At 42.4% G+C, this 14,068-nt stretch overlaps 1 protein-coding gene across 1 annotated transcript in view; it reads left to right on the top strand.

The window, feature by feature from the left end:
- rspo2 (R-spondin 2) overlaps positions 1 to 13,794 on the top strand; it is an 83,570-nt gene extending 69,776 nt beyond the window's left edge. The window contains exon 5 of the mRNA NM_001252245.1: positions 13,679 to 13,794. Coding sequence (NP_001239174.1) covers positions 13,679 to 13,794 — 116 coding nt within the window. The remainder of the gene's footprint in view (positions 1 to 13,678) is intronic.
- Positions 13,795 to 14,068: the final 274 nt, after the last annotated feature.

Genomic DNA, 14,068 nt, shown 5'->3' with positions numbered 1-14,068 from the left:
ACCAAAGTAAAAAAAATATAAACAGATATCTCAGTTGCAGATATCTTCCAGACTTGTTCCTGAAAGGCACAGCCAGAATCCAAATGCTACTCATAAAAGACGCCACACTTCACCCGTTTTGGCGGGTTTGTACTGATTGCTCATCCAGCAGAGAATCCAAAATCCTTCTTATAGCCTACACAGAAGTCAACGACTTAGCCCCCCATTACATTAAAGATTCTGTTTCACTTTATTATCCAACAAGAACGCTGCGTTCCCAAAGTGCTGGCTTACTCACCACCCCCAAAGAGTCCACAAAGAGAGTGGCAGTGCGTACAGTTCTCAGATCCCCCACCTGTGAACAAGCCGTCTGTCTGTGTTTGTAACACCAGATCTATTAGGTCTCATAAAACATACAAACAAACATTTTGGGGGGAATTTTTTTTAATATTTCTGCTTTTACTGTAATGTCCTGCTATTTCAGTTTATCTTACCTTTGGGATTTTTAATTTGAATCTGTTTTTATATTTTCATTTTGTTTTTTGAGTGTTTTTCAAAATGGTTTCCAATTGTAAAGTATCTAGAGCTGCAGCTTTGCTCAGAAGATGTAATATTGAAGTGAATCGGTTATCAGACTTGTTGCTTGTGCCAATTCTATAATGCAATACTGGGAGAGGCTTAGAGAAGAAGGTTCATGCTTGAAGAGGAAAATAGGTTTGCGTGGCGCGTATCTGTTAGAACAGGCAGCACTGCGGGTGCTACAGTCCTCACTCTCCAGTGGTCTGGCTGGAGAAGAAAAAGAAAGAAGGCGAGGAGCCTGAAAACATCTGGTGAACAGTTGCACTGACTCTCCCATCAGGAGCTCCTCTCATTCCCCCTCACACTCCTTGTTTTCCTCCATCTCTAGCGAGTGTCTGCATGGAGACATCACAGCTTTTAATTACAGCCGGTGATTGAGAGAGAAGCTGTGGCTTCTCACCCACTCATGGCCACGAGCGTGGACCCAAAGAGCAGACGTGCAGACACAACAAAGAAACAAGTATGGGCCTGCTTGTGCGTCTTGTGCATTAAAAGTCACAAATACAGGGCAAGACACCAACAGCTCTACCATTACAGCGATAAATAGAGGCCAGGGTTAACTTAACAGGACTGTGTAGGACTGAGCTCTCATCAACGTTATGAAGGAACAACACACAGTGATGTAACAGGTTTGCAATATGAAACTGGTGGAGGAAGAACATTTCCCAATTTTTAACTAACCTATGACTTACTTACTTACCGGCTGCTCTACCCGTGTGAAGCATGTCTCTGAGCAGAGCAGCTGGCCTCGTAGCTTCGTGTTTGCAGGCAGGGGAGGGTGCTTTGTTAGGGTGTGCGCTCCAGAGGAGGCTTCAGACCGCAGTCTGCTCTGCATGAGCGAGCTGCTGGACTCAGGAAAACCGGGTCTCCCAGGAGAACTGTGTCTCCGAGCAGAGGAGCAGCTTTGGGACGGAGTGTGAGCTGGAGAAGACGGCTACTGAATGCACAGTCCTGAGAAACCGTGCAATCATGTGAATCATGTTTTCTTATTTAAAATGTTTGAATGTAAAAAGATCTAAACAATAAAAAATGAAAGGATCCTCAGAGCCTCCAGAGCGGGTTAATAAAAAGAACCAGTCCCCGTTCTTTTAAAGGAAACCGTTTTTATTACTGTTCCGGTGAACTGAGCAGCACACCCTGAACGTGCGCTTACACACACTCTTGCGCTACGCACTGCCACACTCTGTCCTAAACACGCGTGAGCGCAGACACCACTGAGCGTCTCGGCGCAAACTCCCGGTTAACATTAGTTCCGCCTCGGCGCAAAGTTAATTCATTTGGGGGGAAACAGAATAACGAAACGGTACAAAAGTGATCCGAACCAAAATTGCCGTACTGAAACGGTTCGGTCCAACTAGGTGTACCGCTACATCCCTACTTTCCAATAGATCAAAAGATGATTAGAGTGAGACTTTGGGACTCTGGTAAAGGAAAAGCCTGAGACACGATTAACCGGTCATTGTCATGAAACTCAACCTCATTTCGGTTACCATGTCAAACCCTTTCAAGCACAGAGACACCTTCCTGTGGGTGGCAGGGACCAGGACCGTGATCCTGACAGGCAATGAGACGCCTCATTCTGGATTAGTGGGAGCTTAGAGGTCCCTTTGATTTGTTTGCTCTCTACTTTCTATGCTGCATCTCTGCTGCCTTTTGCAGTACACAAAACCTCTGCTTGAGTGAGGTGATACTCTGACATGAGTGTTGAAATTACTCTGTAATCATGTCTGCCGTACGCCTGAAAGCTTGTGCTCCGATGAATTGATGGGGAATCATTGACAGGAGTGTGGCTGGTGCCTTAATAGTGGAGCAGAGCAGGCAGCCTGGGATTGTGGCTGTCGAAGTCGCTCAGCTGTTTGTGTGCCTTCTGTTTGACAAGGGCTTGATGCAGCCCAGGGCTTCACTTCTGTGCAACGGTAGCTCCAACAGGAGATCCAACAGAACGTCCCTCTGCTGGGAACAGTCACTAAAGTAGGAGATAGTGCAACAGTAAATAGGAAAGAGAAAGAACATAACCAATCAAGCTTTAACCCCCCCCCCCCCCCCTCCATGTTTTTTGGGTGACTGCATATGGGAATGTGATATGATCCTTTTGGCCCCTTCTATGTTTTTGTGTCTGAGCCTTTCTGATTCTGTTTGGCTTCCAGCTAATTAGGGGCCAGTCCTGTTTTGGGACAGTTGTTATTCATGTTGAGATATTTAAAAAGATTTCCTCTTTGGTTTCCGAGGGCAACGAAGGGGGTATAAAGGACTTTTGTAGAAATGAAAGATAAAGACCAACTCATGCTGGACATGATCCCCCCATATCCCCTCCTGCATTCCCTTACAGTCCCACTGAGACAACAGGAGGGGGGTTCTGAGCAGCAGAAATGGAGACCCAAGAATGTCTGGACTTGTAAAAACACACCTACCTGACAACAGCCATAATCAACAAATCTGTTAGTGAGCACAGTGAAGACACTAATTCTACCTGGCATTGTTCTGATGGAGAAGCTTGAGTTGTCTGCACATCTTTTTTGTTAAGGTTGAGCTTTGATGGGCTGCTGCCATGCCTCTCTTCTTCAGTTAATCAATTCTGGATTGCCAGGCGGTCTTGTCCTTTTTTCATCATGTGGTGTTGGTCAAGGTTTTGCTGTACATTTAAACATACTCAACTTCAGGAAAAACTGAATCCAAAGTGCAAAACACTTCAAATTGACAGAAAGAATAAAGTTTTGTTCCGTCATTTTTATTTATTATTCAGTCTTGGCACACAGGCAGAAAACTAGGCCGAGAGGGATAGGACCCGAACCTCTGCACAGAAGAGGGGTAGGTACCAAAACTGTTCGGCCTGCAATAAGTGTTCGGGGGTCTGAGACTAATGATGATGTCACACTACGGTAGCCTCACTTGGACAAACTACGTAGCCTGGAGATTTGCTCGAGCTCTACTTATTTTCATTTCACATTTCCTTTTGTAACCTAAAGTTCTTTTCCTTCATAAGTTGTGTCTGACATTAATCTTTGTGGTGTTTATAAAGAGATTTTGCTACAACCCACTTTGTAAAAAGATCTGTGGCTTTTAGAATGAAGCGGCTGCTCCACGCAGGTGAACCATGTCTCTGATCAGAGCAGCTGGACTTGTAGCTTTGTGTTTGCGGGTAGGGGAGGGTGCTTTGTTACGTATTACATTTTATTGTTACATAGAGCAGCCAGACTCAGGAGAACCTGGGAGATTTGTATCTCCAAAAAAAGAATCCTGGAGGCAACAGAACCACAACATTGCAGTTAAATGTTTATAATGACGGTATAAGGACGGAGGGAGGTGGAGGAGGCGCTTTTGAATGAACAGTCCTGAGAAACCGTCCAAACAATCATGTGAACTTGTGTTACCAGTTGGGTCCAGACAAAATAAAGGCTGATGTTATTCCAGTTAAAGTTCATCCGTGGTTAAATGTTGTTGGCACATATTAGTCTCATCCGAACCTTTCTTCCAGGTCCGTTCTGCCAATAATAAAGCACTGGCCGCATGGATCTAAAAAACTATAAGAGAACGAGCACTTAATAAGAATCATAACAACAATAAAAGCGGGTTTAGAAGATCATCTCACTCTATGCTGTGGCTTTGATTGTTTACAACGGGGCTCGCCATTTCTTCTTCTACTGCTGAACCGTAATTTATCCAGACCAATCATAGTCTTACACGTCATCAGACCAACATACAGCCAATCAAAGAGTGTGACGTCATCATTAGTCGCAGGCCCCCGAACACTTATTGCAGGCCAAAAGGTTTTGGTACCAACACCGGGTTGATTTCAGCAGCTCTAAACAGGCAGGAAACATTGGTGGTTGGTTCGCATTAGGATCAGGGATGTCAACACAGTCCAGGAAAGGGAGGCTGATTGACTCACCAAGACGTCCTCTTCCAGCAGTTCTTACACTCCAAGTCCACTGTCTTCTTAGTTAAAGTTTTCAACTACACAATCCAAAACCAGGGTTTTCTCAATAGGCAGGCAGAAGTACCAACAGGGGGCAGGCAGGAGTGATTCTAGGGCACATCAAGGTCAAAACAGGGTCAGGCAGGTAGGCAGAGCAGGACTTGAACCAACAGCCTGGAGAGCTGCAGAGAAACATCTTTCTGCTTTCTGGTAGAGAACCAGAGGTGAGCAAAGCAATAAACAACTAGGTGAACAGGTGCAGGTGATGATGGTGAATGCTGGGAAAAGCAGAGCAGACACCGGAGGGGCAAAATCCTGGCAGAATAGGCATTTCTGAGACTGGCCCACATTATCAACCCTCCACCACAAAAGATGTTTGAAATGTTTGAACTTTCTTGTTTTTACACCTTTTGAGGTACAGAGAGCATCCTGGTGTTTCACATTCCACTGCATAGACAGTTGAAACATTTCTTCCATCATTATTAAATATTGACTGAAGGAGTTCACTTCTATGACCAGATTATCGTTTTCTGCCTTGAACCCGTGTCAATCTTGGGTTTCCTATCAAGTTTAACAATCCTGGGGTCTTGAGAAGGCAGCATATTTAATTCATTCTTGTTGTTTGTGGAGGCAAAGTCTGATCTGTTATAAAAAAAGTAAGAGGTTGATTGCATGAAAAGACACGTAGGTATGTTGCCATATCTATTTGTATTAATTTGTCTTTAAGCAAAGATCCTTAAGTAGCCAGAGTTTCAGGATGTCGATGCAAAAACATGAATGATGGTGGGTCATACCCCTTTAAAAGGCCCTTGTCATGAAGCAGCGAATAGATCCAATCTAAAACGTACTCATTGAAACCGATTCATTTCATCATCTTAATATAATATGCTTATCAGCGACTCTGATGGATGACTATCGTAACACCGCAAGACGTTTCCTGCGTCATATTACAGCTTGAGGGAGCTATAGGATGGATCAAAGGCTTTGGAAAAATCTCATTATGCTACAGAAGACATTAAAGGCAACTTAAACGGCTCTTATTATCTCAGAGTGAAGACAAACAGATTTCCCATCTGCAGTACTCACCAGCTTGATGGATGAATTTGCTACTGTTCTGTTTATCACAGCAGGTTTCCTGATCCTTGTATCTGTGCTCACACGCAGCATGATGTCCTGAGGCAGCATGTTCCTGAGCACACAACACATATGAAAAGGACCTATAAGTGGTCCTGCAGGAAAACCAGCTCTGGGTCTCTCTTTGATAACTGTTTAGCTTTATATTTCTCTCATCAGACATAAAACACAACATTAAACCATTCATTAAAGTCAACTAGAGTTAATTATCCCTCATTTGCCTGAGCGCCCGTTAGGCAGGAGAGCTTTGTATACTTAGACCCAGATGTGTGGATGAGTCAGTCTGGAGATAGGAGACCACAGAGTCTCTTTGAGTCCGGTGTTTTGCAGGCGTGTCAGACTCAGCAGCTTAGTCCTGATGCTGGTTCTGCTGCTGCCATCACCACAAAGACAGTAACTTCATGTAAACATCCACAGTGATACCTTGAGGTGAAGGTCAACAGTAAAGATTTTGTCTCCCTAATAACTTTCATGTTTTTAAGCCCACATGGACGTCTCTGCACAGAATATCCATTATTGGTGTTGGGGCCACAATAAGTGCTGGCATTTCTGCTTTCAAGATAAACTACAAGCCTTTACATTTTGGCAGCTCCGAGTGGAAGTGGGGAAATTGTGGAGGTTGGCAGATTGTCATGGACCAGAAACCATATTGCGTCATATGTCTCTGCAGAACTAATTTCTTCTTCTGTGTTGTCTGGTACCCCCACCAGACCACTAGGCATGATGACTGAACTGATTTATCAGAGATGAGGAAGTCCAACTCCCTCTGGTTGGTTGTAGTTGTCTTCAGCTTCAGCATCTGCCGACTTTTCTTCACAAAAGGCAATTACAAAGACATCTTAAGACTGCACAACACATTTTTATGTGTTACATCTTTAAGTTTTGTCATCCACAAGATATGCCACAATTGGTGGTTTAAAACCAACCATTAAACCTAATCATGGAAAAAACTGACCACTTTACATCCCTACTACTCAAAATTACATAATGTTTAAGTTGAACACCTGATGTGTTAAATTCAGTATGTTTAATACGTTTGTATGACATTGTATCAGGCTTCTTAAAAGCTAAGTAAAAGGTTTTTCTATATTGTTTCTTGGTCATTAGCAAAAGGATCTTTCTGAATCTTTAGTTTTTTGTTTTTGTTCTGTAATACAGAAATTATTTATCAAACTGAAACAAAACCGTGACCCAAAAAAATTGAGGTTTGGACCGAATTATGGGGAAAGTCAATCATTGCATCCCTAATATCCACCATAAATATTTTATGTTTTTCAAGGACCTGCCTAAATTGGGATCCAAATTTTAAGCTTTATTTTGTGCCCTAAGAAGCCACTGGGAATTTATTAGTATTTTTTTTAAGTTAGATTTTCTACTTGAGTGTGTGAAGCTGTAGTTGTAAAAATGATTTTTGAATCCACCTCAGCACCTTAAATGAGCTATTAGCATGTGGTGTTCAGACTGGACACTAATCCATGTACTGGAAAGAGGCTTGGTGCAAAAGGTCGCAGCGGTGCAAATCTCACAAATCTTCCTCCAGGCTTTTTCCTCCGCAGCTCTATTCCGATAAATGCAAAACTTTCAAAAAAAATTGGCACTTCGATGAATTAAAAAATGCTCCCAGACCTCACTAAAAAATCCCAGTCCCTTATTGGTCAAAGTCCAATAGTTTAACTTTCGACGTGCCTTTAATGGCTACGCCTTTTGTACGTAGAGCCGGAAAACTGACTTGAAAAGTTAACGTGCGTAAACGAGACAGTTTTGAACGTGCATGTGCGTTTACATAAACTTTTCATTAAACTGGTCGCTCGAACGCACCATGTTGCTGAGACCTTTGTGAAATGTCCTATGTTTGATATATATCGTCTCTGTTGCTTGTCTTGTTTATGCATTACCTTTGCTTTGATTGCTTGAAATAATCACTTTCCAATCCAAGCGAATTCAACAGCTGTCATGGAAACACTCCGCTTTAGGTGCTCAATCGGAAGACAGCTTCAGGGCTCAAAAAGCTCTGGATCCTCTCCATTTCTATGAGCTTCTCGTGCTGGTTGTGGCTGCTTCTTGCTGCTGTGATGGACCAATATCCAGACGGAGAAGTGATATTTTGTTGACAATTGCCATCAGCAAAGGGACTTCTCCTAAAAACTCTCACTTCCAGTTTTCTTCAAATGTCAGCATCAAACAGCCCAACTGTGGGCTAACCTGTTTTTTTTCCATCAAGGAAAGAGATCCAGCAGATGAGCAACCTTTGTTCTAATATTGTTTATTTAATGTTGACGTTAATGAGTCTCACCAAGCGATGCAATGACAGTAAACAGAGCCCTGCGGAAAGGGAAGGATATCCTGAAAGAGTGTCATGCATTGTAACCTTGTTGCATCTAAGTGACACTTTGCAGAGAACCTCCTGTCAGCTCTCTGACGAGATGAGCTTCTTGTAAATTACTCCGTGACAAAAGTCTAATTTTTTTATTTTGCCCTTACTTCTTTATCCAGGTCTGACTTTACGGCACATTTTAATCAGGATCAAGTTCTATTTGGTTAGAAATGCTCTGTCCCATTTCTGCTGTATTTTCCTGCAAACGGTCAACATCACGAAGTGCTGTACCGGTCTTGGCTCACCTCTGCCCTGCGCTTTAATGAACTGTGGGCCACTTGAGGTCTAAATGTGTGTCCTACCTAGAAATCCCCAACAAACTAAGTTGAGCAGCAATGCGAGGCAGTGTCAGCGTCCGGAACATTTTCCCAGACAGAGGAGTTGTCGGTGTGTGAGTGAAGAAAGCCCTGGCTGGCTGCAGATCCTTTCCCCTTCACGGCATTATAAATGTATGTGTGAGGAGGCCCTTAATGGCTGCTAATCCAATTTCTGCCACTGAAATCAAATCTCACTGGCGCCAGTAGTTTGCTCCTTCCCTCACAAATAATGGCCTTGCTTTGGCCTGTTTATGAAAAAGAAAAGCCACCAGAAATGCTGGTTTTACCGTCTTTAAGTCCACTGGGATCTTCAGCAGAATTGTTTGGATGTTTTTGTTGTTGTTGCCCCTTCCCCACCCATGTCTCCAGTGTGTCCTATGACAATTATTAATTTATCATCGGCGTCGAGTGGAGGGAAGAGGTAACAGGAGATCAAGGGCGCACTTTCTGCAGAGCAGGATCCTATTTACCGTATGTCTTAATGCCTTCTCGAGGTCAAACATTGATTTTTCTCCGACCGCAAAGCAGTGCAGATAAGATTAGGACTTTGATTTCTGTCCTGCCACCAAAGCGTTACAGGATGACTTCACATGGCTCATCCCAGCAGAGGGAGTGCACGCTGAAGTTTGGATGCCCTAATGCTGGCCTTTTTGGGAGGCAAATAAAAAAGGCAAAGACTTCTCACTAACTCTGCGAGGAAAAAAAACAAGAATGTAAAAATGGACTAAGTTTCAAGGGAATACCAAGCTCACACATATTTCTGAATATGGTCCCCTTTTCCAAAACAAAGATATTAGTTTTGACACAGATGAGGAGAGCTTTGGCTTTGACTTTCTTCCTCCTGGATATGGATTTGACTGATTATCTTTCAGTGCATCAGTTGGGCAAGTAGTCATATTGCCATTCCACAAGCAGATATAATTCTGGAGTTTGAGCCTAATAATATGATACGCCGAACACTCCTCAACTCCTTGTTGGATCTTGACCATGCAGTCGTCTACCCAAGAGCCTCAAACAGCATTGCAAGGACACGGAGGAAAAAGGGATGATGGAGACGAGAGAGAGGAAAGCCGAGAAGTGGGCGACTGGCTTTAAGAGGTTACAGAGGAACGTCCACCACAGTGCGTGCAGACGAGTTTAATATTTCTTTGTGCGCTGGTTTGGCAGCTGAGGAGATTGGATGAGACACTAAGTGTTTCTCAAGCTCGTAGGTGATACTGAACCTCCCAATCTGTGAGGCAGAGAGACTACGTATCTCCAACACACAGATTCTCACACACACTCAAGAAGCATCCTGCTGCAGAACTCCCAAACATTTTAACATGCTTTGGAGATTTTTGATAATTTACCTGATTCATTTTTCCTCTCCAAGCCTGACAGCTGCATGTTAGAAGGAAGGCTAACTGCTGGGGAAGTTGAGGATTGGTCCAGTCACAGCGATTACAGGTAGAAGAGAAAGAAGGCTGTGGAGAGGATCTGCCACGGACTCCTAACAGGCATGCTCCTTTGATTCCTTTGCCCACAGTGTCAGCTGCAACGCAAAACTTAGACCAAAAAAAAAAAGATTTGATACCAACTGAGCGTTCCAAAACGAAATTATCTTTACATGCTTGAGATTTATGAATTTGTTCTTGGTTTTCAAAGCAATTGAGGCAAATTAAACTGTTTCCTCTGTGAACCCTGGTAATCAGCTTAAGTGATTACATCAGTTGTAAATATGAGATGATGAAAGCTCCGTGTTCAGAGGCTGTGGTGCCCTGAGGAAAGGCTAAATGGGAGTTCATGGGGTGGATGTGAGCGCTGGTCCCATGCTTGGGGAAGGGGCTTATGTGGGGCTTGGTTGCCCTCTAGCTGTCAACGGAGAGACTAAGTTATTAAAAAATCTTTGAAATTTGCCGTAGAGTTTGTGAAGGGTCTTTTGGCAGTTTGGTGGGGGCTGCTGATCTGAATCTTCTTCTTGTTATGGGGAATCAGAATTGGAAGAAATCAGTTCCTGCTGATAATTCATTGGCTCATAAAAGTCAGGACTTGTCAGCATCTGCTAACAAAAGAAAACAATCTCCCAGACTGGAAAAACATCTGCTTGTCTTCATTTCACAGGTAGAATAACGAGTCTACAGCAGGCATGAGCTCACAGGGAGGCTCTGGTTCCTAAAGACCTATACAACTTTGAGGGTGCTGCACAGTGCAAACCCAGTGTGGGTGGATGAATTTACTTCTACTTTGTCATGACAGCTGTCATCAACTTGCTGTAGCCATGAGCAAAACAAGGAACTGGAAAAAGCTCTGAAACAAAGCAGGCCTGAGAAGGTGATTGTGAAGAAACAAAAGGACACCCAATGAAGTAGAGCCAATCTTACATCTTGATAAAATACAGTTTAGATCAATAAGCAAATATTATTTAAACTACTCATAAAACATTTTTACAATTTCTTATGGATCCTAATAATTCCACTTTGTTTTCTCAAATCGCTGTAACTAAATACATTGTTTTACTGCATCTCTATTTGTTTCTACATCCCCATGGCAACTATTGGGTTTAAGATGTTCAGCCCTCGTTAGAACAATTAGGAAAAACTCCTTTTAACTCTGCTAACTTTATTTATGTTTCAAGCAGTTGCAGTAAATGCAGGTCGTTTTAGTTTAAATGCAGCCTTGCATTCAAGGAATGACTGAAAAGGGTTTCCCCTCTTACAAAGGGGTGGTTTAATGCTGCAACAGGCACTTTATTGCCATCAAATGGAATTGGAGGTGGACTGATTGCACTAAAAGTCATATTTAACTAGCGCATAATTCCACTATTTGTATTCTTTAAATTGAATTTAGGAAAACTAACCTGTAGTAATAGCACCTGTGACTTTTTTTATTCATTGATGACCTTCAAGGCCGGAAAAACATGTTTTTGTTATATTTCCTTAGATCAGATTGGCAATGCAGAAGGGGGGGGGTGTAGAACCTTCACCATTCCACAATTAATTGAAGGAAATTGCTCTAAGATTGTTTGATGTTTCACATCTAAGTGTGATCCACAGGGAGATAGTGCAGGGGTGGGCAATTATTTTAACTCGAGGGCCACATCGATTGAAGGGCCGGACCAGGAGCAGATGTGTGCAGTGAGAATGATATAACATGGAATGTAGAAGAAAACATTTGGATTAAAAATTATATTCTTAAACAGAAGATTCTAGAGTTTTTAGTTTAAAACTTTTGTTCCCATTTTAGATTTTTTTTATTGTGAAGCCCTTTGGTACATTCAAAGAGTTGTAAAGTGCTATTTGAATAAAGTTTCATTCATTCATGATCCTTTTAAGAAAATAAATAACATTATTTATGAAATAAAGCAATGACCAAATAGCACTCTCTATGACAAAAATTCAGGAAAAATATACTGATACATTAGAAAAACAAAAAACAATAAATAGTTGATCCTTTCCTTTCATAATCCTAATAAAGACCTCACATGTTTCACAGTTTGCACTAAAACTGAGCAGCTGTGTCCTTCGTGTCTGTTTCTCATCCAGTAATAATGAAAAAAGCTCATTTCTTTGTCTCTGGCTGCAGCTACGCATATTTCTGCGTTATCTTTTCACCAGTACAGAGTTCCACCGTTTATTGCAGGAGTTACGTTCTAAAAATAACTGTGATCGGTGAAATCCACAAAGAATGATTACAGACGTTTATGGCAGTAAAACTCCTCACTGCATAAATACACTTTTCTCACACAGACATGAACATTTTCACCATTTTCTCTTCTGACACAAAGCACAAACGGACACACTCAAATAGAGCTCAAACAAATTAAGCGAAAGTACAGACAGCTGTGCACCACTCATGAAGAGCCATTGGAAGGGGGCGGAGCCCTCCAGGTGAACCCACAGCCAACCTGCATATCAACAACAACACAGAACTGAAGATTGTGACAAACGTGGCTCATTTCGCTGAGGTCTAGATCAGCTTCCAGATAGTGTCTCATCATCCAACCCTTACTCCACTTTTCCCCCCATTAGGTTTTCTTTTTCCCCTCAAATTCCGTCACACTCACCCCCCATGCCTGCACACACACATCTCGCACACACACCTCGTTATCTTATTTGTGGCCTTGGCAGCCAGATTGTTGCCTTGTGGTTCGGTAGCCGAAGAGTGCACAGCCTCCACCACACAGGCTTTCACAAAGCAGGAAGTCTGTTCCCTGCATGCTTTGCCCATCTCAGTGAAACCTGGGATGGATTAACCTTAGGCAGTGGGACCTCTTCAATTTGGAAAGGGAGTTATGCAACTTCCCGCACTTGTATTGCCTTTTTATGGGAGTGACATTGAAAAGTATAGCGCTAAATAGTTATTTATTTAAGGTTTGGTCCTCAGAAAGAAAAAAAAGGAAAATAATCATCAAAATCTGTATTATTCTTGTGTAAACTTAAGAGTTGGACCTGCACAAACTGTTTATTAATGGAATTTAAGATAATACCTGTGCTTTCTAGAGAAGCAAATCAAGAGAATTTCTGTTGTTGGTGCTACAGTCGCTTCAATTAGGCAGCAAGCAATCATATGTGTTCTTCACAGAAAACTAAAACATAACTATAGAAACTCACTTAAAGGGTCCCAATATTTTTACTAAAAAAAAAATCTAGGTCAAGTTACCAAAAACAACATTTTCAGAATAATAGAAAACAGTAAAGGCCTTTTTGACTCCTTTTAGAGCAGGGGTGGGCAAGTTACGGCCCAGTTAAACAATTTGATGCGGCCCACCAAACTGGCATGAATTATGTTCATATATCTTGTTAATGTTTAATTTTCCTTGTAATTCTGGTGCACTACAAATAAATTGACCTTTTAGGTGCAGAAAGTTATTCTGCAATCATGTGGGGTTGGAATATTTGTTGTTTTTCTGACGTTTCTACATGTTTTTTGAGTTGGCTTTTTCCGTTTATTCCAACACCACATGTATGCAGCATTTCTCTAAATTTTTTTCCCTGTGGGACATCAACCCAATGCTGAAATTGACATTAAAATGAAAACATAAACCACAAGTTATGAAATAAAAACTCCAAAATGTTCCACTCAGTCACTCACAAATTGTGACATTAGCACCCATTTTTGCGTCCTGGAAAATGATTTGAGAAAGGTTGGAGACACCCGCAGTGATATCTTTATAGACATCTTGATGCTTGAAACTTGTGTGAGTACACTTATCAGTTTAGTGGCCCAGCAATTTTACTGGCCATGACACTAAACCGAAGCTTTACGATACATTAGCAAACTCACTGGATCACAGCACGAGGTTCTCTGAAGATGAACCTGAACATGAGGCTGTGAAAACCACAGCCAGTGAGAGTTGTAATGACTTAACCAGTCCCTCTTTCTCCTGTTTTGTTAATCCAGGTGGTTCAGGGAAGCACCGATCCAAAGAGCCAAAGAAGAAGAACAAGCAGAGGCTGCGGTTTCGGGCCCAGAACCAGCACAGCGACCACTTGGCCTCTGCTCGCTCCAGCCAGTGAGAACTGAAACATACCTAGTGAACAAACACAAAGCTACTAGCTGCTGCTGCACCCATGTTCTTACAGACTAATGTCACCACCTCCCCACCTGCCTTCCAGCCCACCAATGCTCTAACTACCAGGACACTACACTCCTCACAGATCCGCTTCTCTGAAAACGTGTCAAATCAATACCTAACATGCCCCGCCTCCAGCTGCTTCTCTGACCCCTCCCCCAGCCCCACTCCCGGAAGGAAGACCTTTAAAGCGGACAGAACTGACCCAATTTCCCGTT

This window comes from Oryzias latipes, chromosome 16, assembly GCF_002234675.1.
Source record: "Oryzias latipes chromosome 16, ASM223467v1".
In the NCBI taxonomy this organism is placed as follows: Eukaryota; Metazoa; Chordata; class Actinopteri; order Beloniformes; family Adrianichthyidae; genus Oryzias; species Oryzias latipes.
Note: the sequence above shows the minus strand (reverse complement) of the source record. Positions and strands in the feature narration are given on the sequence as shown.